Source organism: Xiphophorus maculatus, chromosome 6 (assembly GCF_002775205.1).
Source record: "Xiphophorus maculatus strain JP 163 A chromosome 6, X_maculatus-5.0-male, whole genome shotgun sequence".
Lineage (NCBI taxonomy): Eukaryota > Metazoa > Chordata > Actinopteri > Cyprinodontiformes > Poeciliidae > Xiphophorus > Xiphophorus maculatus.
The window spans coordinates 15,279,787-15,306,244 of NC_036448.1; the positions used below are offsets into that span (position 1 = coordinate 15,279,787).

General features: G+C 40.8%; 1 protein-coding gene across 8 annotated transcripts in view; it reads left to right on the plus strand.

Moving 5' to 3' along the window:
• Positions 1-26,162, plus strand: part of kmt2c (lysine methyltransferase 2C) — a 75,590-nt gene extending 49,428 nt beyond the window's left edge. For 4 of the 8 annotated variants that reach the window (XM_023335885.1, XM_023335890.1, XM_023335893.1 and 1 more), the window contains 31 exons: positions 8-40; positions 272-418; positions 518-659; positions 749-990; positions 1,123-1,196; positions 3,098-3,295; positions 3,530-5,518; positions 7,471-7,784; positions 7,888-9,455; positions 9,539-9,650; positions 10,118-10,184; positions 10,264-10,324; positions 10,456-10,688; positions 11,899-13,521; positions 14,012-14,200; positions 14,741-14,905; positions 15,006-15,135; positions 15,606-15,753; positions 15,840-16,024; positions 16,203-16,339; positions 16,603-16,876; positions 17,987-18,126; positions 18,643-18,756; positions 18,840-19,959; positions 20,037-20,173; positions 20,270-20,412; positions 21,705-21,879; positions 22,519-22,635; positions 22,726-22,799; positions 24,169-24,277; positions 24,351-26,162. In XM_023335885.1, coding sequence (XP_023191653.1) covers positions 8-40; positions 272-418; positions 518-659; positions 749-990; positions 1,123-1,196; positions 3,098-3,295; positions 3,530-5,518; positions 7,471-7,784; positions 7,888-9,455; positions 9,539-9,650; positions 10,118-10,184; positions 10,264-10,324; positions 10,456-10,688; positions 11,899-13,521; positions 14,012-14,200; positions 14,741-14,905; positions 15,006-15,135; positions 15,606-15,753; positions 15,840-16,024; positions 16,203-16,339; positions 16,603-16,876; positions 17,987-18,126; positions 18,643-18,756; positions 18,840-19,959; positions 20,037-20,173; positions 20,270-20,412; positions 21,705-21,879; positions 22,519-22,635; positions 22,726-22,799; positions 24,169-24,277; positions 24,351-24,443 — 10,253 coding nt within the window. In that variant the 3' untranslated portion in view covers positions 24,444-26,162. The remainder of the gene's footprint in view (positions 1-7; positions 41-271; positions 419-517; positions 660-748; positions 991-1,122; positions 1,197-3,097; positions 3,296-3,529; positions 5,519-7,470; positions 7,785-7,887; positions 9,456-9,538; positions 9,651-10,117; positions 10,185-10,263; positions 10,325-10,455; positions 10,689-11,898; positions 13,522-14,011; positions 14,201-14,740; positions 14,906-15,005; positions 15,136-15,605; positions 15,754-15,839; positions 16,025-16,202; positions 16,340-16,602; positions 16,877-17,986; positions 18,127-18,642; positions 18,757-18,839; positions 19,960-20,036; positions 20,174-20,269; positions 20,413-21,704; positions 21,880-22,518; positions 22,636-22,725; positions 22,800-24,168; positions 24,278-24,350) is intronic. The other 4 variants (XM_023335886.1, XM_023335888.1, XM_023335889.1 and 1 more) reach the window with 4 other exon arrangements.
• The last annotated feature ends 296 nt before the right edge of the window (positions 26,163-26,458 follow it).

Consider the following 26,458-nt stretch of genomic DNA (forward strand, 5'->3'; position numbering starts at 1 on the left):
TTTTCAGAATCAATTCTCAGCAAATTTTACAAAATTCCAGGTTGGTACTTTAACATTTTTGCCCACCTACATGTGCAGTTCAGGGTTTAGCAAAGAAAGAGAACCAAAACAAATCAATGTTATAATATTATTAATATATTTATAGTAAGTTATTTCTCAGACACAAAGTAGGTAATGAGTTTGAAGAATAGACTAGAAATTTTACTTGATGATCTTTTAGATTAGGTATATTACTGGTATGCGCAACATTGTGTTTGCCACACTGTTCCAGAGCTGGAGGGCAAGGATGTGGAAGATCTCTTCACTGCAGTCCTTAGCCCGAGCACGAGCCAACCACCTCCACCACAGGTGCCTCACCCTCAGGTCCCAGGACCCCTCAGTTCTACACCTGGCACTGGTATGCCTCATCATAATGCAGGTACGCTATCCAGTCATCTTGTATTTATTTGAATGTAAGGATCACATAAAGGTTTTTAAAACAATAAATGCTTCATATTTGTGTCTATTGTGTGTGTAGGTAACCCAATGTTTCCAAGGATGCCAATGATCAATGGTATGAGGGGACCAAACCCACGCTTCCCTGCAAATCCCGCAACAGGACCTTGCATCCCAGAAAATTTTTCCCCTCTGAACCGTATGCCTTTCACTGACAATCCAAGGTAACAAAAGCTTGCTATTAATAAAGTTCTTATTTTGTTGTCTCTGACATTGAATGATATTTCTTGAGCTGATGTTCTTTTTGTTGCAGGGATCGTAAATTTAATCAGATGGCCAGAGAGGCAGTTGGTCCTTGGCCAACTTCTACCCATGGCCCTGGCCCTGGCCCTCCACCTCCCGGGTCTTTGCCTGATGGGGAAACTGAAGCCATGTCAAACGCCCAAAGGAGCACACTCAAGTGGGAGAAGGAGGAAACGCTAGGGGAGCTTGCCACTGTTGCGCCCGTCCTATATACAAATATCAATTTCCCCAACCTTAAAGAAGAATATCCAGGTTAGTAGTTGTTTCAGAAGCTTTAATTTATCTTTCCAGATTTATTTATTTATTTTTTCAGTTTCTTTTATTTGAGCATGTTTTGCTACTGCATTATTTAATTTGCATTTAATTTCTTTGTTCTTCCAACAGATTGGTCTACAAGAGTAAAGCAAATTGCTAAACTTTGGAGGAAAGCTAGCTCACAAGACAGGGCCCCATATGTGGTAAAATCCCTTTCCTGTCTCTGGCCTTCTGGTTTTTGACAGTGCAGTGAATAATCCAGTCAAACCTTTTAGACTCTTTAGAAGAGACCAATAAAACTGCTTATCTTCAGCATAAGTAAATTGCTAGATTTTTGGAATAGTTTACCCTGATAATTAAGACTGTGCTTTATCTAGTGCATTTACCTTCACGATTTCAGACTTTTGAGGTTTGAATAGAGAAACTGCTGTAAATGTCTCTTAGCGACCGTATGTTTCTACTGACCTTGAAGGCGTTTCATACTCACCTTTATAGCTGAGGATTTAAAGTAGATTTCTGTAATTTTGCAAATTGTCTAAAGGTGTTCAGCTCCAATATTCAAGAGCCAGAATCCCGCATGTTTGAGATGTAATCCATTCACATAGCACATTGCCATAGCAGATTTAAATGGCTGAATTGAGCAGAGTCTGTGGTTAATAAACCAATAATTTGAATGAAGTGTGTTGAACCAAGGACACATCCAAAACACGCAGGACACTGGCTTCTGATGCCTGAAGTGGAAAGTGGATAGTTTCAAGCAGAGAAAGTATGCTTCCTTTTTTATGAGCTATTTGTCCTGTCATCTATAAAAAGCAAAATGACATGTTGACAGTCATTGCCTCTCACTATCTTACTGAATTTTAAATATCTTTTGGAAAAAATATTGTCATAAAAAATTTGATTTATGCTAGTTCTGGTATTTAACTACTAATGTTAATTTAATCTATAATTGTGAGAACAGGGATCAGATGTATTATGCAGCCCTTACTTAGAAGTCAATGTTAAAAACTTCACATTAATCTTTATTTTTAGTATAAATGGACAGTGGTGCATACACTAGGATGTTGATGTAGACACCCAAACAGAGAAACTGCATCACTTACTTTTAAAATAAGTTGCTTCTTCCAATAAAAGTAGGTGTTCAGTTTCACATGTTAAATTCCCACTTCATGCGGTTTAATTTCAGATATTCTTATAACCACCACAGGGTTAGTCCTGCCCTATACAGTCCTGGACATGTATAGGGCAGGATCCAGCCCTACAGACTGTTAAAGCCCCAATGTGGTTTACAATAAAAGGTTATAGTATGTAAGTCTAACACATTATGCCTGCCAAAAGGGTGTCACTTTAGGCAGCCATGTTGGTCAATAGGGGCTCATAATCCTGCTGATTTTATTAAATATATTGGAATATAAATGCTAATCTGTAATGTGATGTTTTATATTAATACTAAGAAATATATAGACTGCTGAATCTGAGATATAAAACATATTTGTGATTATCTTAAGTAAAGAATATCTGCACAACCCAGAAAAACTCATACACAATGATCAGGTATATAATGGTTTTATAATGGCAATGCTTGATGCAAAATTGAGCTGCAAATTTTCAGAGGTGTGTGTAGACCAGGAGTGATACATGAAATGGTATTTGTAACCTTTGCTTGAAGCATTGCTTATTTTGTTTAGACAGCAAGCAAATTAAAGTGTTCAAAAGAACTACCTCCTGTTTTATTTAGCATTTATTAATCTGAATAGCAATGTCAATTTAGTGTCTTTGCTCGTCTATGGTTGTTAACAAAAACAATGAAAGAAAAAATAGCCATAGTTTGGTGGAAAACTATATAAAACTTCAAAGAAAAAGCAAACATCCTTTTTCTTTTTAGGTAAAGAACATTTTAGTAAAGACCTACTATATCTAAAATTACTACTGTACAACATTGAAACTGGTTTTTAAAACACTTTTATTGTGTGAACCATATCATTGTGCTTTAATTTATATACAATTTACACATTTTCTACAGAAAATTGTTTTGTCAGACCCATAGTTATGAAATACTTATGTGACGCCTGCATTTGTCAATGTGATTGATTTTGCTGTTTAGCAAAAGGCAAGAGACAACCGAGCAGCCCTGCGCATCAACAAAGTCCAGATGTCGAATGAGACGGTGAAGAGGCATCATCCGCAGCAACATCCCCCTGAGGTGTTTGATCCCAACATACCACTAGACACAGATCTCCTCTTTAAAGACCCTTTGAAACCAAAAGAGTCAGAGCATGAACAAGAGTGGAAGTTTAGACAGGTAAGAGTGTATGCAATGAAGTCAGAGAATGCAGCGCCAGGTCCACTTTATATAAAGACAGCTAAGAAGTGGTCGTTTATTAACGCTTCCTAAACATCTGCACTATCCTTCGCATTAACCGTGATGACATTGGTGGTTAGTAGGTCCAGTTCATTCTTGGCATGAGAATAAATTCTGCATCTTTGTTGAAATCTAATCTCTCCTTATCTCTCTCTCTGTGTTCTGTCTTGACAGCAAATGAGGCAGAAAAGCAAGCAACAGGCCAAGATTGAAGCTACCCAGAAATTGGAGCAAGTAAAAAATGAACAACTCCAGCAACAGCAGCAACAACAGCAACAACAGACAACCAGTCAATCAGAGGGAGATGGTACCAACAGTGGTAACCAGAGTCCAGCCTCTCAGCCCAGTAATGGCAGCTCCTCCCCGATGCAGCAGTTAAACTCAAAAGAAACTTTTGCACGGCCGCAACTACAAGCAAACCCAACATCTTGTTCTTCAGAGGATGTTTTTGTGCGACCGCCCCCTCCCCCTCCATCTGGTCCATCGTCCCAGCCTCAGTCTCCGCAAGTTTTCTCACCAGGGTCGTCTGGTTCTGGACCATCTTCTCCATGGGACCCATATGCCAAAATGGTAGGGACCCCAAGACCACCGCCTCTCGGACCAAATTCATGTCGCAGAATGTCTGTGGAGTCAGGTAAATCACCCACCTCTTTGACAGAACCGCAAGACAGAGGAAGACCCTCTCCAGCACATGAATCATTTGGTTCTCCTACATCAGTGTGCAATGACCCTTATGCCAAACCTCCTGATACACCCAGACCTACGGGAGAAATGGATCCCTTTCTGAAACCCATAGGACCACCCAGGGGCAGTCAAGCGGCTCAAGGAAGATCCCCAATGGGTTCTCCTGGCAGAGACCCATACTCAAGGCCCATGATAAGAAATGATGCCTATCAGCGCATGGCCCAGAATAGGATGATTTTGTCTGACCCTTACTCAAGGCCTCTAATTGCACCAATACCTGGAAGTAATGAATCTGGAGCTGTTCCTCTCTTTAAAACACCAATGCCCCCTCCTCAGGCTCAGGATGCCTTCAACCGACCAGGTCAACATCCCACTGACAGATTCTCCCAAAATCAACCAAACGACCCATATGCACATCCTCCGCATACCCCAAGACCATCAGCAAATGACAGTTTCACCAGTCCACCTAGAATGGGTCAGCATCACCCTCAGGGGCACCCATTTTCTCAGTCAGGACCAGTTCCTCAAATGTCTAGAAATCCTTATGCACATGCACCATCCACACCCAGGCCAGATCATTTTACTTATGACCCCTTTGCCCAGTCCCCTGGTCCCAACAAGCCAGGTCCAGACCCTTTTTCTCAGCCTGCAGGAAACCAGCGTTCCATGAATGAACACAGCATTCAACCTCGACCATTTTTTGAAACATATGCTCGACCACCAGGCACCCCACGTCCTCATGACAACTACGTCCAGTCATCAAACTCGTCCAGTCCGTCCTCCGACCCTTACTCACAGGCTCCTGCTACTCCTCGTCCCAGTGGGATGAACCAGTTTGCTCATAAGCCCCACATTGGACAACGAATGTCCCCTTCCCACTCAATGGATCCTTTTGCTCATCCACCAGGTACTCCACGGCCCTCTGTGGGAGAAAGATTCTCTAAGTCACCAGGTAGCCAAAGGGGGCCAGTAGAAGCATTTGCTAGTACACCTGGACCATCTAGGATAGGAAGTAATGACATGTTTTCACAGCCAGGGGCCCACAGAACAATGGTTAACGATCCTTATGCCCAACCTCCAGGGACCCCAAGGCCTGGTTCTGATGTGCATAACAGACCTATGGTAAGACCAGGAGTAGGCCAAGATCCCTTTTCACCTCCTCAAACCAGGCTTCGAGAGCAGTTTCCTCATCCAGACTCTCTCACACCAAAACACCCTGGAGTTTCTGAAGATGGATTTGGCCAATCACCTTCCACAAGACTCAGTCAGACTCCTGGGCATGACCCATTTGAACAAGTGCCCATGGCGCCTTGTCCACAGTCAACAGAGAAAATGGAAATAAAAGATCAGACAATTGTGGGGAACAGTGGAGCGGGCCCTCAAGATCCCACCCAAATGCCAAGCAACCCACAAATGCCTGCTTCATCTTCTGAATCACAAGGTGTGGCTCTTGCTGAGACGGAGGAGAGACTAAAACAGGTACCCCAGAACTGAAACCCTCCAGAAAAAATACTTTTTTCTTCTGACACATACAGAAAACCAGCTCCTGCTGTTGTAGCGTTATCTAATTTATTGTTATCAGGACTGATGAGGTGACTCTACAGCAAGTACTGGTTGTCTCTTTGATTTGCTCAACCCTGCAGCTACATGGTCAATTTCATAATGAATAAGTATCCATGGAGATTATTGTAGATTTGGATTATAATGTATTTGGTGAAGATGTGTTAAACCCTTCAAATCTTTCATTGCGGTTGCATAATCTCACATTGGAAAATTGAGGGAAAAAAATGTTGATTTGTATTTATTCAGTGGAGGAAAAATTAAATGATTAATAGTTTTTAATAAAGTCAGACAACTATCACAATTTTTGATACATATTCTCTTAATGCTTTGTGCAGCCCCTTTTTTATAATAAGACAGCAGATATTCTTCTGCTGTAACATTTCACAAGTTGGGGCTTGCAAAGACTGGGTTAGGAATTCTGATAGTCTTGGAAGAAGGTTGATTTTCTGTTTTTTGACCATTTTGAAAGACCCAGTCATGCATTTTCAGTTTATTGGCTTAGAACACCATCATTTTTTGCCATCCATTCTGTTTCCTGTTTGGAAGAGGAAAGGAGCCACACAGGCACTGCCTTCCAACATGCTTTTCTACTGAGGGACAAGATGCTTTTGTGCAGAGGGCCATGAAGGGCTTTTCTACTCTCTTCTGTGTTTCACACCAAACCCAGCTGGAGTGCTTGTTGTAGAAAAGCTCCATCATTGTTTCTTCATTCAAGATAAATCCCAGCAGAGTTTAGTAAACTCCACATTTTCATACTTGATAGTAAGACATGAAATGCCTTCTTCTGGTATCACTCGCAAAGACCTGGATGCATTTAATTGACCTCTAATAATTGATATGGAGACTTGGTGACCCCCAAGTTGCCACTTTTAGCTCTAGTACCCTATACTCTTGCCCAATGTGTTCAATGATGAGAGAAATATGGGTCTTCATCCAGTTTTATTGTTACTAGCAAAAAGAAATAAGCCTCTCATGTTTCCTAGCAACCAAAGCGGAACTCCTTCCACCTTATTATTAGAAAAAGAGCATGTTTGGTTAGCTAGTTTTACCCTCTGTATGCACTGTACAATGGCTGCTGGAAAAGACAAGTGCTTTATTGTTATCATTCAGAAACAACTGGTACATCCTTGATGGTTGTGCTGGAGGCTCCACTTCTACTTCTGAGTCTGACTCGGGGTGAAAGATCTCCAGTTGTATAATTGTAGATCTTTTTGCAGCCATTTTCACATGTATAAAGTGCAAGTTTGAGTTGGGGAGCGTTACCAGCAGCAGCTTATTTGCATAAGTGAAAGAGGCTCTAAAACAGCTAATTCTGAAAGGAGCTCAAAATAGACAGAACTGAGCAGGTAAAAAATATCATGACATGAGAATGATTTTGTAGAAAAAAAATGTAAGAAACCTGTTTACTTTAGCCTTTAGAGCTACCCAACTTGCTTCGTTGGGTAGCTCTAGAGGTCCCTTTAAAGGCTGAACTTAAAAATATTTTTTTACTGCTATTTTAAGGTAGTTTTTAGTGGCATAAACAATTTTCTGAAGACGTACCTTTTCTGCAGTGAATAAATGTTCTCAAATTAAAAGTTGGATTTTGCTTTGTTATACTTTTAAAAATATTTTTGCCAATAAATTATCTCTATCTTTGAAAAAAAATCCATTGTCAAAATGTTTTTTCTTTTCTTAATGTAAGTTTTGTTCTTTAGATCTTTTTACTTGCCCGTTTGCTTGACCTTAACAAACAGAAAATGTGGAAAAATATCCACAATAGAAAATGGCAATGCTGTATATACCAAGAATGAAATATATATGCATTGAAAAATTTCTTTGAACATTTCATGTCCTAGTAATGCTTTTTATTTTCCTCTGTTCTGTAGCGACAACGAATTAGAGAGCTAATCCTCAAGCAACAGCAACAGAGGACTGCCAACCGACAGGAGAGGGGCCCTCAGGATCCTGCTGGCAACTTAACCCCGGGAACACCACGACCTTGGCCCCACGAGGGCCCTGGTCAACAAGGGGAAATGTTCAACAGGCCTCCTCCACCCTATCCTGGACAAGGACCCATGAGAGGGCCAATACGATTTCCTGGAAATTTTCCAGGGGATCAGCGAGTCTGCTTCCCTAATGACGGGCAAATCCAGCGGGCACCACATCCTGGAGATCCTAATTTAAGACATCAGGGACCAAGGTTTGAGTTGCATTTTTTTTGTGCTTAGTTTTTTAAGAGTTTTTTTCAAAATCCAATTTCCACATCCAAGCTTACACTTTTATTTATCTTTCAACCTTTTTAGGTTTGGATTTCCACCTGCAGCTTTAGGTCCTCATGGCCCTCAAGAGTTCTTCCTCAGAGGGGAACACCCAATGCAGGAAGTCCCTTCACAGATGAGAATGCCCATGCCCACCGACATGACAAAAGGCATGGGAGGAAGCCCTATGGGTATGCCTCACCACTGCCCACCACGCAGCGTGCCTATGCAGCAACACAACATAATGGGTCAGCATTTCATCGAGCTGCGTCACAGAGCTGTAGAAAATAGGCCGCGCATGCAGTTTCCACCTGGCGCCATGCAAGGAGGCATGGACCCTAATCTCCAGGGTCCGAGGCTGCCAAGCTTTCCTGGACCACATGACTCCAGGTTCCCTTTGAATCAGGGGCCTAAAATGGTGGACTCTCTTCCCGGTCAGTCTGGCCACTTGCACCTGTCTGCCAGTTTGGACAATCTTCATCAGCAAACCCAGATGCCAGGAATAAGTGCCATCAAACAAGCTCCTCTAATGAGATCAATGAGCCAACCTGCTTCAAATGAGACCCAGAATATGACGTCATCCATCATCCTCTCTGCACCCCCTGCTGGACAGTCTGAGGCTGTCTCAGTGACTAACAGTGAAGCGGTGGAAGAGAAACTAGATGCAGAAGACTCGGCAGTCAAAGATCTTGAGGATGTGGAGGTCAAAGATCTGGTTGATGCTGATTTAGAAAATCTTAATTTGGATCCAGAGGATGGTAAAGACCTGGATCTAGAGACAAATGACCTACACCTTGATGACTTTCTAACATCTGGCAAATTTGACATAATTGCATACACAGACCCCGACTTGGATGATATCAAGAAAGACATGTTCAATGAAGAACTGGATCTCAGTGATCCCATGGATGATAACGCTGAAGCTACGGACATTCCTAAAAGTGCAATCCCTGAAACTGAGCCTTCATCTAGCTCAGCATCTGCTCCGTCAAAGTCAGAGTCCACAGGTGAGCAATCCACCTCTGAACTTAAGCCGGAAGTACCTGGGAGTCACAGCTCTGACTCTGTGGCACGAGATCAGGAAATTAAAACGGAGGTCAAAGACTGTCAAGGGCCGCCTGACCAAGACCAGCAACGACCTGAAAACCCCTCATCGCAGCAGGGGGTGCTCTCTGACTCCACCCCAGTCCTTTCTAGTTTACTCATTAAACAGCAGCCTGAAGAGCAGTCATTAAATCCAATCATTGACTCTGTCAGTCAGGGAGGTAACCTCATGGCCCAACAGAACCCAGCCGGTGATAATCGGCATACCTCTGCGCTTACAGTGAGTCAAACGATAGCAGACACGGCCACTGCAGGACAACTATCTGCTTCTGACTTTGGAGCCGACCAACAAGTTGGAGTAGACCAGACTGGTCTAAGTCAAGCCCAGCAGACTGTGTTGAACCAGAATTTGGGTCAGCACAGCCAGCAACAGCGTCCTCTCCTGCTGGAGGAGCAGCCCCTCCTGTTGCAGGACCTCCTTGACCAGGAAAGGCAAGAACAACAGCAGCAGCGTCAGATGCAAGCCATGATCCGACAACGTTCCAGTGACGCCTTCTTCCCCAACATTGGTAGGGTCTCCGCCAACCCTTGTAGGATTTTGTGTTAGACACGGTGTGCTTTGATTACATCTGACTGTGCATTTACTTGGCAGATTTCGATGCAATCACTGACCCCATTATGAAGGCCAAGATGGTTGCCTTAAAAGGTATCAATAAAGTCATGGTTCAGAACAACATGGGGATGGCTCCAATAGTGATGAACAGGTAAAGGCCACTGATTTTACACAGTAATAATATTCATACTGAAATCGAAATAATTACAGGTGTGTCTAAATAAATAAAAAAATCTTTAAAGGATTAAGTCAGTTCAAACATTTTAGCTTGTGTTTTATTACACAGAGTGAGATATTTAAATCCCATATAGAATTCTCAAAAAAGTTACTTTCAATTGAAAGGAGGACAACTAACCAAGGATGTAAAGAGATCTTTTTGATATAAAAACCTCTCCATATTTCTGGTTTTGCTGAGTTTCACTTTTTGAATTCAGCTATCAAATAAATATATTTTTCAATGATGCTCCAATATAAGATGCACCTGTACTTCATACTAGTAAATATGTTACTCTCACAAGGAGATATTCAATAATTTGCATTACCTGCTTAATAATACTACATCCTCCAGCATTAAAATGAGAACATTAACAAGCATTTTATGATAACCTTGTTTCACAGATTCCCTCCCGGTCCTGCACCACCTTGTCCTGAGAGCACACCTGTCCCTCCACAAGTCATTGGACCGGTAATTAACAATTTTCTGAAGAAAATATCAGAAGTTTGTGTTGTCAGTATAATAATATCTTTGTCAATGTTTGTATCAGGATGGCAAATTGACCCAAGTACCAAGACCAAATCCTCCAAACTTTGGACCAGGATTTGTCAGTAAGTTTTCCAAAGACTTTTTTTTTGTTAAGCATCAGTTTTCTGAAGATATGTTATGACTGTAAATGTATAGATATTTGTTTTTTCTGCTGTCAAGTTTGCTAAGAAAACATCCATCTTTCTTCCATCAGACAACCCTCAGAGGGCTCAGTACGAGGAGTGGCTTCAGGAGACTCAGCAACTACTTCAAATGCAGCAAAAGTTTCTAGAAGAGAAGATCGGAGCTCACAGAAAGTCAAAGAAAGCCCTGTCTGCCAAGCAGAGAACTGCTAAGAAGGCAGGCAGAGAGTTCCCTGAGGAGGATGCTGAGCAGCTCAAACATGTCACAGAGCAGCAGGGTGTAGTGCAGAAGCAACTGGAGCAGGTAAATGCAAGGCTTGATGAGCTCCACCACTGAGTTCTGTGTGACCTTTATATGCAAGTAGCCATCAGCATAAATATGTTTATCTGTAAGCAAAGCATTTAATTGTCAAAGAAGGGATATCATTTATCCAGTACAGCTGCAGTGTCTTTCTGTCAAACCTGTAAAGAAGAAACACAGAATAATTCAAACAGAAAAGCATATACAGTAGTATGTCTCTCCTGGAAATGTTAGTGAGTTCAAAATTCCATATAGAGTAATAAAAAACTCCTATCCAACAGTAAGAACTGAAAACATCTATAACATGTATATTTAACACCCAGGATTTCTGCACAGTCTTCAAATGGTCAAAGTATAGAATTTGATTTTATTATTTCCAGGTCTGGAAAAAGTGTTTTCAGACTTTGTCCCATTGAAGACAAGGAATCTAAACTGGTTGCAGCAATTAAAGTTGCCACACCTCCCTCTAATACAGCAGCTCACGAGTTTCAGTTCTGACCAATCTCTTATACATTTTCTTTTTAAAGTATGTTCAATTATCTATGCATTAATCTGTCTGTCCATCCACCAATTTCAGTCCATTTAACTTTCCATCCATTCAGTCAACCTTCCAGTTTCTATCAAGCAACTTACCCTTCAGTCTGTTCATCTGCTCATCCATCCATCCCTCATTTCAGAATATTTATCACTGATTCATCCATGTCTCAGGCTAGTCATCTGTCCATTCACCCATTCTGTCCAACTGTGACTACATCTATTATTTCTTTCTCTCTATCTTTTAAATCACTGTCCATCCTTTCCTTCATACATCTCTCCAACAGCTATTCATGTGTTCATTCTTATTTGTATTCATTCACATGTCCATCTGCCATGAACATTCACTTGTTTTTTTCATCTTTCTGTCCATTTATTTATCTACCCTTTTTTAGAGTCTTGGGTTTATGTAGGTTTAATCTCTTTATACAATATCTAAATCCTTCAAAAATATTGTAGTCTGGCAAACTTTACCAGTCTTACTTAAGTGTATATTTCACAATTTGTGTCATATTTATACTTATACTGCAGTGTTTATAATGAATACTTTTTAAATTAAATATTAACCAGACATTGACAGAAATCTCAAAATATTTGAGATTTTTTAGAAGTCTGAAGCACAATGTAGGGAACTCTGAATCCTTATCACGCTGATGAAACCGTTTTCATCTTTCATCAGATTCGCAAGCAGCAAAAAGAGCACGCTGAGCTTATCGAGGAGTACAGAGTGAAACAGCAGCAGAACAACATGACCCCCATCATGCCCGCTATTCACTCAGCGACGGGCAATCACGGCATGGTTCCTGGCGGCCCACCAATGGTCCAGCCTCCCATGAACCCCGTGATGCAGATGCCTCTTCACCCTGGCCAACCAAACGCAGCACCACGCATGTCGAACCCTCCGACGGGCTGGCATTCTGGGGCTACAATGCCTCTGGGTGGACCGGGGATGCCTCCCATGATGCCCCCTCAGGTAGCTGCTGCAGGTTCAGCTCAGCCCCTTCAAATACCAGTGGGTAGCATCTCTCAGCACTCACAGATGCCCGTTGAGCCCCAAGGCACACCTGCCCCGCCAGGTGCAGTTAAACCGATGCAGGCAGGTGGTGTGAAGTTTGACGACAACAACCCCTTCAGCGAAGGTTTCCAGGAGCGCGAGAGGCGGGAGAGGCTCAGGGAACAGCAGGAGAGGCAGCGCGTGCAGCTCATGCAGGAAGTGGAGCGTCAGAGAGCTCTGAAGCATCGCATGGAAATGGAGCAGCAAGGGATGATGGCCCCAGATGGCAGCGGTGCACCTCTCGCTCAGATGCCGTTTTTCAATTCTGAGCTGCCACAAGACTTCATGCAACCTCAGAGGCCCCCACTGCAGCAACCACAACAACTTGGACCGATGTTTCCCCAGCAGCAGGCCATGCAGCGCAGCTTGGGCTCACCGCCTGGAACGTTCATTCAGGGTGACCGAAGACCAATGATGGGCAATGGAATGATGCCCCCGGACATGGGGCCAGGTTTAGGGCCAGACGGTGTCGCCATACCTAACTTCCCCCACGCTCAGCCAAGGCCCCGCCAGTTCAGCGGACCAGGAATGATGCCTCAGATGCCCCTTGAGGGTCCTCCGTTTGATTCTGCCACACCGCTTCCATCCAACTTTCCAGGCTCAGGTCAATCTCTTATCCAACTTTACTCCAACATCATTCCAGATGAAAAAGGGAAAAAGAAAAGAAACCGCAAAAAGAAGAAAGATGATGATGCAGATTCAGTCAAGACACCTTCGACTCCACACTCGGACCTCACAGCCCCCCTAACGCCATGCGTCTCTGACACCTCCTCGACCCCTACCAGAAACACCCACGTCTTTGGCGATCAGGACCTGTCCAGGTCTCCATTACTGGGGTCTTCCACGCCCAGCCATTCAGAGCTGGAGAGGCAGCTTTCTGGTGGACAGTCTGGTCATCCCACTCCAGCATCAGACGTGTCGAGGACACAGGCTCAGGAGCACGAGAGGATCCTCCGTAACATAAAGCTGGAGCAGACTGATGCCGCTGAATGTGATGGGTCCTTCAACTCAGAGATGAACTCTGTGAAGGAAGAAAGGAACAAAGGGAACATGTCTCCATTCCCCACTGGACAGAGTCCAAACAAGGGAGAGGCTGGCAATGAGCTGCTGAAACACCTGCTGAAGAACAAGAACACACCTCCACCTGGCCTGTCACAGCAGAGGTCAGAGGACAGTCTGCGCTCAGAGGAGGAGGAGGCCACCGACTGCAAAACCCTGCTGAGGCAAAGCTCCATGGACAGCAACGGGGTCAGTGTTTGTTTACCCTATAGTTATAGAGAACAGATCAACACAGTGAACAATAGGCAGACAAAGGTTTTACCAATATTTTACATAAATCCGAACTACAAACTTATATTAGAGTTTTATGCGACATGGAACATAAGCAAAAACCAGAGGTCAGATTTGGTACTTTGCCTCTTTGTGTGATTTAAATGAAATTGAAATGTACTTTTTGTTTCATTGTCCTTTATATATGATTCTTAGAAATTGAGATTTCTTTTACATGGATGATGAAGATAAACTACACTATTTTAGTATTACAGTTTCAGTTACCTCAATATCTTTCAAAAGTTTGGCGTCTTCAGAAGAGGACATTTTATGTTTGAAAGATGTTGATGTTGGTCTCTGTCTGCATCTTTGAATGTGTTTGTGTGTCTTATAAGAACCTTTTACGGTGTATAGCACAAAAGAAATAAATTATACTTTTAATGCAACTATTTTTATTTTCCAAATTCAGGCCTATTCTGACGGAACCTCTGAGTTTCCTGGCTCTCTGCTTCCTGAACAAGACAAGAAGAAAGGGAGGAACAAGAGACCACCAAAGGGAGGAGAGAAGCCTACTCGCTACAAGAAGAGAAAGAAGGAAGGAGATGACAGGCAGCTGATCCATTCAGGTCCTGACGCCGTTATGACACAAATCAAACAAGTAAGACTGCTTTACTGTTTTCTTTCTTCTAGTCACATTTTTATCAAACAGCTGAAAAAAAAGTTTTGAATTTGCATTTTTAAAGAATCAGAAAATAATTGAAACGTTTATTGATTTTAGTAAAACTTCCATAGATTAATTGCTTACAAAGTGGCATGTTTAATTTAAAATATGCCTTTCTGGTAATTTTGACGAATATGGCTTAGCTTTATGAAAATCCACAAATTAGTTTTCAGGCATATGTTTAATATGTTGGGTTGTAGTTTAAAGAATGCTAACTCCAGCTGCCACCGACTTCTTCCTCAAGAACTGTAAACAACAAAACGTGAACAAAAAAAGGTAATTGCAAAAGCAGCTTTCTGTTCACATTGCTGTATCTGATAGAAAGTTGACTTGCAGGGAAAACTATATCTAAATGAGTTTGCTGTGTTTTCAGTAAAACTTTGTTGTTTTTTAAAATAACTACCGGTAAATACACAGTTCCCATGTCCATTGTTATCTTTAATCTCACAATTGTTTTGTTTCTTTGTCTTCACACAGCAGCTTTCCCTGCTGCCCCTCATGGAACCATTGATTGGAGTGAACTTTGCCCATTTTGCTCCCTACGGCAGCGGCCAGCTCAATGGAGAAAACCTTTTGTCTGGTACTTTTGGCAGCGCCTCACTGGATGGAGTCTCAGATTATTACTCCCAATTGGCCTATAAGGTGAGTATTCATTACTGTAGAAAAATTGCAAGATACAAGAGTTTGTGTTCAGTGCATCAGCATAACGTATGCTGATTTTGCATTGGTTGTGAATCTGCAGCAGAATAACTTGAGCAATCCACCAACACCACCGGCGTCTCTCCCTCCAACCCCACCACCTGTGAATCGACAGAAAATGATCAATGGTTTTGCTACGACTGAAGAGCTGGCCAGCAAAGCTGCTGCCATGGGTAAACATTTAGCAGCACGTAGCTACATTTATGAAGACAACTACATCACAGTTCACCATTTGCACCAGTTGTATATTTGCACAGTGGACAACAAACGTATTCATACAACTTGAACATATTCACATTTTATCAAATTGCAACCACAATTGTCAGTGTATTTACATGCTGAGGTGGTACATAATTTAGAAGTGTAAGGAAAAATAAATGTCTTTTACTAAATATTTTACAAATATAAAATGGTATAATGAATATGAAAGGTTTTATATTCATACTTGGAATCTTTCACTACAGTTACAGCAGCATATCCTTGGGGGTAATCATCAGTCTTGCACGTCTAGAGAAAAATCATCTCTTCACCTTTGTGAAAAAATAAATGCTTAATTTGTTTTTCCTTTTTCTCCAATTACTTTACTGTTAACTAATAATGCTTTCAGTATGGCTATCTAAGTTTTTTTTCTATTGATTTCCAGTTTCCAAAGGTCTGGTGCCCAAGCCACTCCACGTCCCATTTAGAGCTGAGGAAGATCTTTTAGCCCGGGCCATCGCTCAAGGACCCAAAACTGTGGATGTTCCAGCTTCTCTTCCCACCCCTCCTCATAACAACCAGGAGGAGCTCAGGTATTGAATCAATAACAGTAATTTATAAGTGGATCATTCGCTTCGGCTGTATGGTTTTTGACTGTTACTTTCTTTTGTGATACCAGTAATAGAGGACAGGAACCGTGCAAGGACAGGGATTCACCTGACAGCTTTGTTCCCTCCTCATCTCCTGAGAGCGTGGTTGGCATGGAGATCAGTCGCTACCCAGACCTGTCTCTGGTGAAGGAAGAGCCACCATCCCCGTGCTTGTCTCCCGTGCTCCCCATGCTGCCTGCCCCTGACGGGAAAGGTGAACACCCACAACATCCTACATAATTCAATCAAATATAATTTATTACCTCATAATTAATTAGAATTTATGAGGTAGTTTTAACACTGAACTCAAGCTTCTAAGCCATTTTGTGCAGTTTGTTTTTTATCTGGACCTAGTTACATTCATTTTTCTGTTGTTGTTTTTCACTCTTCAGGGTCAGAGATCAAACTGCAGGACATCAAGACTGAACCTTCTTCAATGTTCTTTGGCTCCCCCTTTGGCCCCATGTCTAATGACTCCAAACAAGGGCTGGTTTCTGTTGCTATCACACTGAGACCAGCTGCAGCTGAGGTAAGCTGACTGTATGGCTGCTTCAGCTAAAATATTATCATCAGATCTAGTCATAATCTGCTTAGATGATGATCACAAACTCATTGGTCAGAATTGAAGTTCCAGTCTTTTGGAGTTTAGAGACCATAGATAGGGATAAAATTATAATTTCAGGGTTAGTGTGACGTTTCAAAACAAATATGTATATTTATTAAAATATTTTATGATTCTTACAAGATAAAATGATTTAAATTTGATTGTATGTATGCATGCCTCTTTCTTAGAACATCACAGGTGTGGTAGCGGCCATTTCAGACCTCCTGTGTGTGAAGATCCCCAGCAGCTATGAGGTCAGCAGCACCCCGGACAGGCCTCCTCTATCTATGGCCCCTCGCATGGGTCCCCATGGGATGGAGCCGCGGCCTCCCATGTTCTTCCACGGACCAGGGGACCACACCGTGCTCCACGGCCGGCCCGGACAGATGATGCGTCCCACCGGGCCACAGGGAATGATGCAGCAGCAGCCACATCCTTTCCATTTCCATCCCAACAGCCCAGGTGAGAGAGTGAAACCAAATTAAACAATGAGTGTTGCTGAGAGTGCTGTAATTGAAATGTCATTTCTAATTTAGCTGTACATAATGAGACTGTGTGGAAGAATGCAGCAGTCGCTTCTCTGTGTGTAGGTTTTTTTTCTTCTTTTAAACCCGAAGGTGATTCAATTTTGTTTATTTCTAAGCGGGACTTGTTGTGCGCAGAGTAGTCAAACAAGTTCAAACATTTTCAATTAAATATGATTTGAATGAATTGCAGCTGTAACGGTTTGCACTGCTTTCTTGTCCTGAAAGTTTTTTCTTTTTTTCTTTTTTTTTGACATGTTGATTTTATGTAAGTCTTTCCTACATAACGCAAACAGTGCCAAGAAGAAGTATACTCACATTAAACATTAGATTAAATTTCATCATTTTGATGTACTTGAACAATTTTAAATGGAATGATTGTGACAATAATTTAAGCAATAATTATGGTGGACTTCTGTAAATCCGCAAACTCAGAGTTGTATGAAGTCTCTGACCTTCTTCTAGAGAAACCTGGCCCTTTTTGTGGTAAGCAGCAAACTCTTGGCACAATTCGGTCTGGATAATTGACCACTTTTCTCATTAGAAATAATAGAGCTCACTGAAAATGACTTCTTGAAACAGACCTGCTTTTAAAGCATAGTCAGCACATTTTAAAAGGTTTGAAGTGTAAGCCATTTCAGCAGCTTAAAATGACCGCAACAGAACTACTTCTGTTATGCGTTTATGATAATTATTCTGTTGGAGTTAGTTCTACTTGTAAGAAAATAAACCTTCGGCACTATGCCACCACCATGCTTAGAACGTTCATCTCGACTCCTTCAAATGTTTTTGTCATAGTGACAGAATAGATCCATATGTTCTTGCAGCTCCGGGTGACTGTGAGTCAGAAAGTTATGGGTTTGATTCCATCTTTTTCTCTACTAAATGTTGATGAGCACTTGGGCAAGTTGCCTACCGTTCTGCATGTTGATGTATGAACATAGAATAGAAGAGAACAGTATATATACATACTAATCCATACCGTCTCTGCTGTTAATAAATATTGGTGCCAGAATGCATTTTTAAGAATCAATATTTATTGCCTCAGGTGCTGCTGTAGCTCGAGGAGCTGACCATAAGACTCCTGGCAGTGCTGGATGTAAACCTCACTGGTGTTGCCACTGTAAAGTGGTAGTTCTGGGAAATGGAGTTCAGAAAGCCATCAAAGATCTCCCTGCTCGCATGAAGGTACCAAACAAACTCTCATCCTACACAAAATATGCATAATGTATCAAAAATGAACCTTCAAACTTGTTCAGTGCTGCGGCATGTAGTTAACTTTAAATGTTTTTTTTCCCTCCCTTTTCCGGTGATAAATTTAATACGTATATCATGCTTGCTTTTGAAACTCAGAGGTGCTCTCTGGGTTAATAATATATCCTTCTGGCAATCAAACACTTGATTGAGATTTCAGCTCTCAGATAGAAAAAAAATAACCTCAAAAGGCGGCTTCACATTGATTTTTTTTTTTTTTTTTTTAAGAGCTGAATGTACTGTAGATGGTCTAAGGGAACATTTATTGACCATGCAAGCTTCATTGAATCTAAAATATTATCTGCTTTCATACTGAAGGCCAACATCTCTGCAGTAATACTGAACATATTATTTTATATTATTAGTCCTGCCTGCTGAAGTTAAATTGGTCTCAGATCTGTTGGCTGGGTAAAGTATTCAATTTCTTCATTTTTTTTTGCTTTTTATTAGGAATATGAAGGCTGTTTGAGACCGAATGAAAATCTGGTCTTCTGTAGTCAAAACTGTTTCCTTCTCTACTGTTCCTCCTCGTCCCATCAGTCCAGACCCACCACAGAGGCAAAGGTTTGTATCGTTCTAACCCATGCAGTTTAAACCTGTGTGGTCCAAGTAACAACTGTTTACTGTATTTTCTCTGACATTTTCAGGAGTCTATGTCCCTTCTTCCTGCCTCTGACCAAAGCGAGAGCTTTTGCAAAACTCAGCATCAGTACAACAACAACATGTCCTCGCTGGACGTTCATTGCCTCGCCCAGCTTCAGCCCAAAATGTCTCCTCCATCTACTCCGCCCATCCCATTCCCTACAGCTGGAGAAACACCCAAGTCTGAGACCAAAGCTGACGCCCTTAAGGTGACAGTGAAGCTTAAGGCCCGGCCAAGGTCCCACGATGGTTGGCACCAGGGAAAGAGACAGAAAGGTCTCCGCTGGAGAAAGTGGAGTGTTCAGGTGGTTTTACCGCCGAGAATGAATTCACAGCTTCCAGAGGAAGATAAGATTGACGAGCTTCTGAAGAAACTAGGAGCATCCCTGCGCCCTCCGTCTTTGCTCAAAGATAAGAGGCGGTGCTGTTTCTGTCATCAGTTTGGAGACGGGATCACTGATGGGCCAGCCAGGCTGCTAAATCTAGACCTTGACGTATGGGTTCACCTAAACTGTGCTCTATGGTCAACTGAGGTGTATGAGACGCAAGCTGGCGCCCTCATCAACGTGGAGCTCGCGCTGCGCCGCGGTCAGACGATACGCTGCGCCTACTGCCAGCAAACCGGTGCCACCAGCGGCTGCCACCGCCTGCGCTGTACCAACGTCTATCATTTCACCTGTGCTCTGCAAGCCCAGTGCACCTTCTTCAAAGACAAGACCATGCTCTGTCATGCCCATAGACCCCGGGGAACAGCAGGGCAAGCCTTGGAGCACGAGCTGCGCTGCTTTGCTGTGTTCCGACGCGTCTATGTTCAAAGAGACGAAGTGCGACAGATTGCCACGGCTGTGCAGCAGCCAGAGTTGGGTTACACATTTCGAGTAGGGAGCTTGGTGTTGCACGCGATAGGACAACTCACCCCGTTACAGATGTCTGCCTTCCATTCACCGACCACCATCTTTCCCATCGGCTACGAGGCTTGTCGCATTTACTGGAGCATGCGCCATGGGAACCGCCGTTGTCGCTATGTCTGTTCAGTTGAAGACAATGACGGGTTTCCAGAATTTACAATCAGAGTCGTTGAACAAGGCTACCAAGACTTGATCCTGACGGACACCTCTCCTAAAGGTAAGGAAAGCATCATTTTCTGGACTTTTTTTCTGAGTTTTGTTTGTTCCTAAGCAGTTTGTGTTTATTTAAATTAGGAGTTTGGGATAAAGTGCTTGGTCCAGTTTCTGACAAAAGAGCAGAGTCTGGCACTCTGAGGCTCTTCCCTGTATATCTGAAAGGAGAGGATCTGTTTGGACTCACAGTCCCCGCAGTCACCAGAATTACTGAATCGGTTTGTAACTAAATTTGTGTTCCTGTTGCTTTAAGAGTTAAAAATATTGGCAAACATCTAAACTATATCCTTCATCCTTGTGCTGCTTCGCTCCAGCTCCCAGGAGTGGAGGCATGTTTCAGGTACTCTTTCCGTTACGGGCGCAACCCTCTTGTGGAATTACCTCTCATGTTCAATCCAGCGGGGTGTGCACGCGTAGAACCCAGAACAAGCTCCTCCCACACTTCACTGGTGATAAGGTAACTAAGTAATTTAGCTTCTATGCCTGTTTGAAATTAAAGAAATGAAAGAGAACTTTCAGTTATATCTTTGAAGTATGTGTGTCTCTTTTCATGCATTTCCGTACAGAATAGTGGATACACAATGAGACCAAGGGTGTGAAATTTGCTTTTGCATTACTTTTCTTGTTACATCACCATCAACTGGTCATCTTAAATAAAATTTCAAATCTCTCTCAGTGCCCCCAAGTGGTCAGACATTCATCTACCAAATCAGTCAGTCAGAAAGTAGGTCAAGCTGTCAATTTCAAGCATCCAACATGCCAAGGTTAGTGGATTCTGAGCAGTTAGAATACAGTGCCAAATGCCTTGTAAGCATCGTTTCCCAGTGCCAAGCAGTCATTCCACATCACTGAAACAAAAAAGGATGACACACAACATTGTAATAAAGTAAGGAAATTGTATTTCCAGCAAATGTTCAGAGTGATTCCGGTAAGTTATGTGAACCACACCCATCTGTTGAGGGGGAAAAATACAAGTGTTATAGAAGCTGAAGTGTAGGAAAAATAAAGGGTGCTAAAGGTAGTAATTTAAGGCTCCAACTTATTTTAGTTATAAAAAACGTTTAAAATGTCAGCATACTAATAGCACGGTAGCTAAAGTTAATGAGCAGTTGCTGATTTTCGTAAATTTTTATAGAAGAAAATAATTATTGTGATCACAATAAATGTTGCTGGCTAACTTCAAAATGATCAGAAGCTGTTTGGGATTATAGCTTTTTCTTTCCGCCATGCCACCATCATTAAATATATTATTAACATATAATTAAATCAAATTAATGAGTGCTGTTTAGTGGTACAGTCACTCTACCTAATTTAACTATCAAGTAGGCTATTTCTGTCAGCCTGAAATAGCCTATTGACAATGGATAAAGTTACATTTTATAGCAGTGATTGTGTTTATGTACCTCTGTCTGCAGTGACTGCTTTATTTCCTGAAAGACAGGCCAATTTAATACTTGTTTTTATAACTATTGTGATAAATGCCATCACATTGATAACATTGGAGTGTTGACAATGTTGGCAATTCATGGCCATCATTGCAATGAATTGCAATGTTGCAACATTGCAATTGTATTTTAAAAGTAAATTGGCTGAAATAGAAAGTGTGCAGTACTTGAATGCCAAATAAACATATGAGAATACCAACAGAATCACAATAGTATGAATGCTTTACAAGATGAACTCAATGAAGCAAAATTGTAGCATTGCCGTTAATATGTCTCCTTTTTCTCACTTTGCCTCAAAATGCAGACCTCAACCACAGGTTGTGTCCAGCAGCAGTGCCAGGTCTAATCAAAATGTGGCGCAAGGAGAAGGTGGTGTTCCTCACAGCAAGACTCCAGTTGTGCACCCCAGGTCCTCCCAGTACCGCTGGATGAAGAGCGAGTGGAGAAGTAATGTGTATTTGGCTTGCTCCCGCATCCAGGTGACTGAACTACAATTCATTGAAGCTTCTGGTATTAAAAGGCTTTAGGGCTTTTGCAAGGTCTTTAAATTTACAGGTTTCCTGCACCGTCTTGAATTGCTTTTACAAGTTTACAGATCTGGATAAGTGACTAAAGAAAGACAATAGATAATGTTAAAAGTTTTAAATCTATAGACTTTGTTATTCTGGTATCCAAACTGTAAAATTTCTATAGAATAAGGACACTTACGTTGTTTTTTAATTTTTAATTTACAAAATAAAAAAAATAAAAATAAATGCATTGACCAAGTTTTACTGTAGGCCCCTTCTTTGAATATTTAGGCAATTACATAATCCACTGCTAGCTTATAAATGTATCTTTAACAAGGCTGGCTGGAGAACAATTATTTGAATACTTGGTTAAAAAACAATCAAAAATAATGCTTAACATTTTTGTATGCATGTGAAGTAGGTAACGTTGGTGTACTAGCTCTGATCTCAGATACCAGAATTGAAAAGCATTGTTGCGTTGACATAGTTACATACATCTTACTTTAAATAGAAAATATCTTAAATATAATTTTTAAATATTGTTTTTTTGTATTGTAATAAACACCTAAAGACATAATGTAACATAATGCTAACATGATATCTACACAGGGACTGGGGCTGTTTGCTGCTAGAGACATCGAAAAGCAAACCATGGTGATCGAGTACAATGGAACTGTCCTCCGAAATGAGGTCGCCATCAGGAAGGCAAAGGTTTACAGATCTCAGGTAAAAAAAAAAAAAAAACGACATAATTAAGTCGCATTTTGCCTTAATCTTTAATTGAAAATAACAGTTAATTTTCATATTCCCGTACAGAACCGAGCAGTGTTCATGTTCCGCATCGACAGCGAGCATGTTGTGGATGCCACTCAAAGTGGAGGGCTTGCAAGGTCTGAAATTTATCAAACTATATTGATGTAGCTGTAAATCAAAAACATGTTAGTTTTTTTACCTGTTTTTGTTTGATATTAGATTTTTGATGAGTCACTGTACATTTGTGTGTGTGTCTGAATTACAATTTCAAAATTAGAGACAGTTAAAGTTGATGTTGCTAAAGTTTTGCCCTAAATGTGGTTGTAGCTGTACAGTAGGCGTGCTCCAACAGCAGGAGCCATTTCCAGTGAACAAAGTAGTTTACTAGGCTGCTATTTTAACCTGGTTGTTTCAGCTGCTGGAACCAGAGCCAAATCAGGTTGCCGTGGTAGTAATTAACCCTGAAAACATCCCTGACTAGGTGGCAGTTTGCAAACACAACATTAAACCCATTCAGTCATACTTAATATCAGTATTTTACAAAGGTCTTCATTAAAATAGAGTAAGAAAAATTACTACATTTATTGGAAATATTCTTTTCATGAAGTGTGGACTTCTACTTTAGGTTTACTATGGTGACAGAGTGTAAACATGCTCATTTAAGCCTGTGTGTAATTTATGCTTCTTCTTTTTTAGATGTGCAAATTACAAGAAATCTATAAATATTTAAAAGTTCATCTGTCTTTAGAGTGATCTGAATTCTGTTTCAAAGTGTGACCACTGAGAAATAATCACATCATTGCGTGTAGCGCACGGGTTACAATCTCAGCTGCAATTTTCTCTCTTGTGCTCTAAAAGCAGCTGGAAAAGCTCAGGTTTAAGCAGTGGGTTTTAGGAACTTACATGCACCATATTTATCAAACCCTTCATGACATTATTGTAGACAGTTTATAGGTCATTCTTTGTTTGCTTCCTCTGTAAAGCATAGCTTGAATTAATTGTCACCACAAATCGTGCTGATTTATCTCATGAGTGTAACATTAAACTTTATCTGAGGTTAGAACATCTTTAAATACATCTCTGTTGGCTAATGTGTGCTGCGTACTGCTGGGAGTGGTGATCTCTTCTTGCTTGTAACACAAACTAATGTTTCCACGCACTGAAAACAGGTGGTTTCAATTGTACTCCCTATAAAAACTCTCCATTAAGGTTCAAATAAAAAAGTCAGTATTTTCCAGGTCTTAAGTACGGATAAGAACGGAAAAACATTTGTATTTGCAGACCTTAGACTCTACTCCACTACCCTCCTCCTGTTCTAATTTCATATTTAAAACCTACCCACTGAAAATGATCTTCCATTTGTGGAGTTTTTATTTTAATATTAGCAAATACTTGTAAAGGGCGGGGAGCTTGAAAGGTTGGAGAAGTGTGGAGTTCTCATGTGAAGATGCTTTAGGATCTGTGTAAAAACAAAATTTTTTATTTTTTTTTTTTATTGTTCCTTAGATACATCAACCATTCTTGCGCCCCTAACTGTGTCGCTGAGGTGGTTACATTTGAGAGAGGCTACAAAATCATTATCAGCTGTAATCGCAGAGTTGAAAAAGGAGAAGAGGTGAGTATCCAAAAGCTGCTGCACGAATACAGTGCTAAAGCTCAATAACAAATTTCCCTACCTTGTTTTTCAGCTGTGTTTTGACTATCAGTTCGACGCCATCGAAGGCCAGCACAAGATTGCTTGCCATTGCCGAGCTCCTGAGTGCAGGAAGTGGATTAATTGAGCTAAACATCAAAACCATTCCTTGCTTGAGTGAGTGAGTGTCATGATCTCTGCACAGAGGAAAAAGAAAAGCTCCACGCTGCAGTCGATGTAACAAAATAAAAAAATTAATAAAAAAATCAACAGAAGGGTTGAAGGCTAGTTCATGAGGATTATGGGATGGGGGAAAAAAACTTGTCTGGAGGAGGAGAAATCCAACACGGTAGCAGGATGTGACTTGTGCCATATGTAAAAGAGGCTTTTGTCGTTCCCAAGGCCTCCATCTGTCTGTATGTATCTGCTCGTATATTTGTGGTGTACATGGAGGTGCAGAATCCACCAGCGAATGAGAAAGCACTGTGCAGGGTGCGGCCTTACTGCTAACTAAGGGCAGGCCCTTTTTGTTATATAATAATGTATGCCGTTAGACTAAATGTAGACATCACTGATTGAGGAATGTACAGCAATGAATACCGTGAAGGGAATATTAACTTGCACTAAAAAAAAAAAAAGAAAAGAAACAAAAACATACACACAGAAAAACTTTTAAATACTTGATTCCATGAGTCAGTTGTATCATAGGTCTCCGTCATGTGATTTGTGTGGAATTTGAGAGGTTTTGTATTTATTACTGAGTGAGTGAATTTTATTCTCAAAATGATGAGATTGAGTTAAAGAAGGCTATTGTTTTTGAAGATTGAAGATGACATGCTGTTACTTTTGTACAAATGTATATAAAGAAAACTATAGGAATAACCGACCAAATACTACCTTAACCTTCTTGATGTTTGGGTGTTTTTAAAATCGTTTCTTTTTTCTGTTTGTTTTTATTTGTCATTGAAATTTATTTAAGATGGACGTTATTTCAGTTTGAGAGTATATATTATGATTATTCTGTACAGAATTTGTAAAATAACCACAATAATTCACAAAGTATTTTTGTTGTATTAAAAGTAAGGTATTGTAGCGTAGTGTTTTTTGTGACTTACACATACTTTGACCACTCGAAAGAAATATTTTTGTTGACTAACGAGTTATCAGTTACAGAATCGAGAAAAAAAAAAGGATCGCCGTGATCTGTTTGCTGTTAATCAGGTCTGATTTTAAAGAACTGTGAATTAGGAGTTACAACCCCCCCAAAACAACAGCTTTTTAACTTTTTATCTTAAACAGGAGCAGCAAAGTGTTTTTACTTTACTTTTTCGGGGGGGAAAGGTGCAAACATATAATCATGTAACGTAGATGAACCAGTGTGCGACAGAGAGAATTGTATGTGGAACCAACGGTCGTTCTACCTTTTCTTGGACAGAAACGGAGTTCTGCTTAATCAAAAATATTTCTTATACTGACACTTCACAAGTCACATGCTTAGAAACAGACGAGTTTTTGCGTGCACAATTTCAAGTCGACTGTAAAATTTTGCAGACAGTCTTAGAACTTGTAATGTATATGGCATGTATTTTTTTAACTTTCTGAAAACTCAATTGTATATATTTTCTCAATGAATGGTTGTAACAAAATTGTTTCTTGGATATTTTTCTTCTCTTGTATGATATTACATTATCCTGCCAGTGTGTTTGTGCTACATTTTCTTGGTCGTGTAAAGTAGTCAAGATTTTTTTTTTTCTTCTTTTTGTTGTTTATTTTTGAAAATGCCTTTTGAAGTGTACAGAGTACGAGGTTTGGATTTTGTGGAATTGAATTTAGAAACATTTACAAAAATAAACTATTTTACATGTTACAAGTTGTGTATCTGTTTTTAGGGGGCTCACTTTTAGGACCTGTCTATTGCTCATAAGTCGCTGGTTCTCCGGATGAATTGTAAGTGAATCAAAAATCATTTTCATACCACATTAGAATTTAAATTATTTGAAATTATTCTCTTAAATCTCAAAAACAAGGCTTGAATAATTGAGATTAATAACACAAGAATTTTCATAAGGATTCATTGCTAAATTCTGTTGATTATTCTCATCTACATATATTCAATCCAGAGAAGAAAATTTGTCTGAGTTGCAATAGGTTTGCTTGAGATTG